The sequence below is a fragment of the Antrostomus carolinensis genome, unplaced genomic scaffold (genome assembly GCF_000700745.2).
Source record: "Antrostomus carolinensis isolate BGI_N321 unplaced genomic scaffold, ASM70074v2 scaffold34284, whole genome shotgun sequence".
Taxonomy (NCBI): Eukaryota; Metazoa; Chordata; class Aves; order Caprimulgiformes; family Caprimulgidae; genus Antrostomus; species Antrostomus carolinensis.
The window spans coordinates 2,051-2,544 of record NW_010311980.1 but is presented as its reverse complement, the minus strand read 5'-3'; the positions used below and the strand labels follow the sequence as shown (position 1 = coordinate 2,544).

The following is a 494-nucleotide window of genomic DNA, read 5'->3' as shown; positions in this document are numbered from 1 at the left end:
GGGTGCTCCTCGCCGCAACTCGGGTGTTCCCACCCCTCACGACAGCGCCTTCAGCCTGCCGAGCAGGGCCAAGCAAAAGCTGCTGAAGCATGGGGTGAACCTGCTTTGAACTGAGGCAGCGTGTCTCGGCTCGTGCTGGAAGTTCAGCTCCAGCAAGTCAAATCTCAAAGCCATTTATTCCACAGGAGCACGAGGCTCTGTGCTAAGTCTGTGGGGTCTCTGAGGAAGGGGCACTCCTTCTGCCCTGTTCCCACAGCACATGTTGGGCCTGTGCAGGGTGTTGTTGGTGTCAGCACTTACCAAAGACTGCAGATAGAAAATAGCTATGTTGGGGTGCTTGGTTTACATTGTCTTTAGGGCTGTTCATGGTGCTCTGCTGCCACAGAGACTCCTGGAGTGCCTTGACCTAAAGTAAAACCTCTTCTTGCTCTAAGCTAATGCAGACACCAGGCTGCTGGGCAGTCCTGGCTTCCAGAGAGATCCGCCAGACACTG

The 494-nt window shown here is 55.1% G+C and overlaps 1 protein-coding gene across 1 annotated transcript in view; it reads left to right on the top strand.

Annotated features, from left to right (window-relative positions):
* Nucleotides 1-109, top strand: part of HPS4 (HPS4 biogenesis of lysosomal organelles complex 3 subunit 2) — a 13,088-nt gene extending 12,979 nt beyond the window's left edge. The window contains exon 12 of the mRNA XM_029084725.1: nucleotides 5-109. Coding sequence (XP_028940558.1) covers nucleotides 5-109 — 105 coding nt within the window. The remainder of the gene's footprint in view (nucleotides 1-4) is intronic.
* Nucleotides 110-494: the final 385 nt, after the last annotated feature.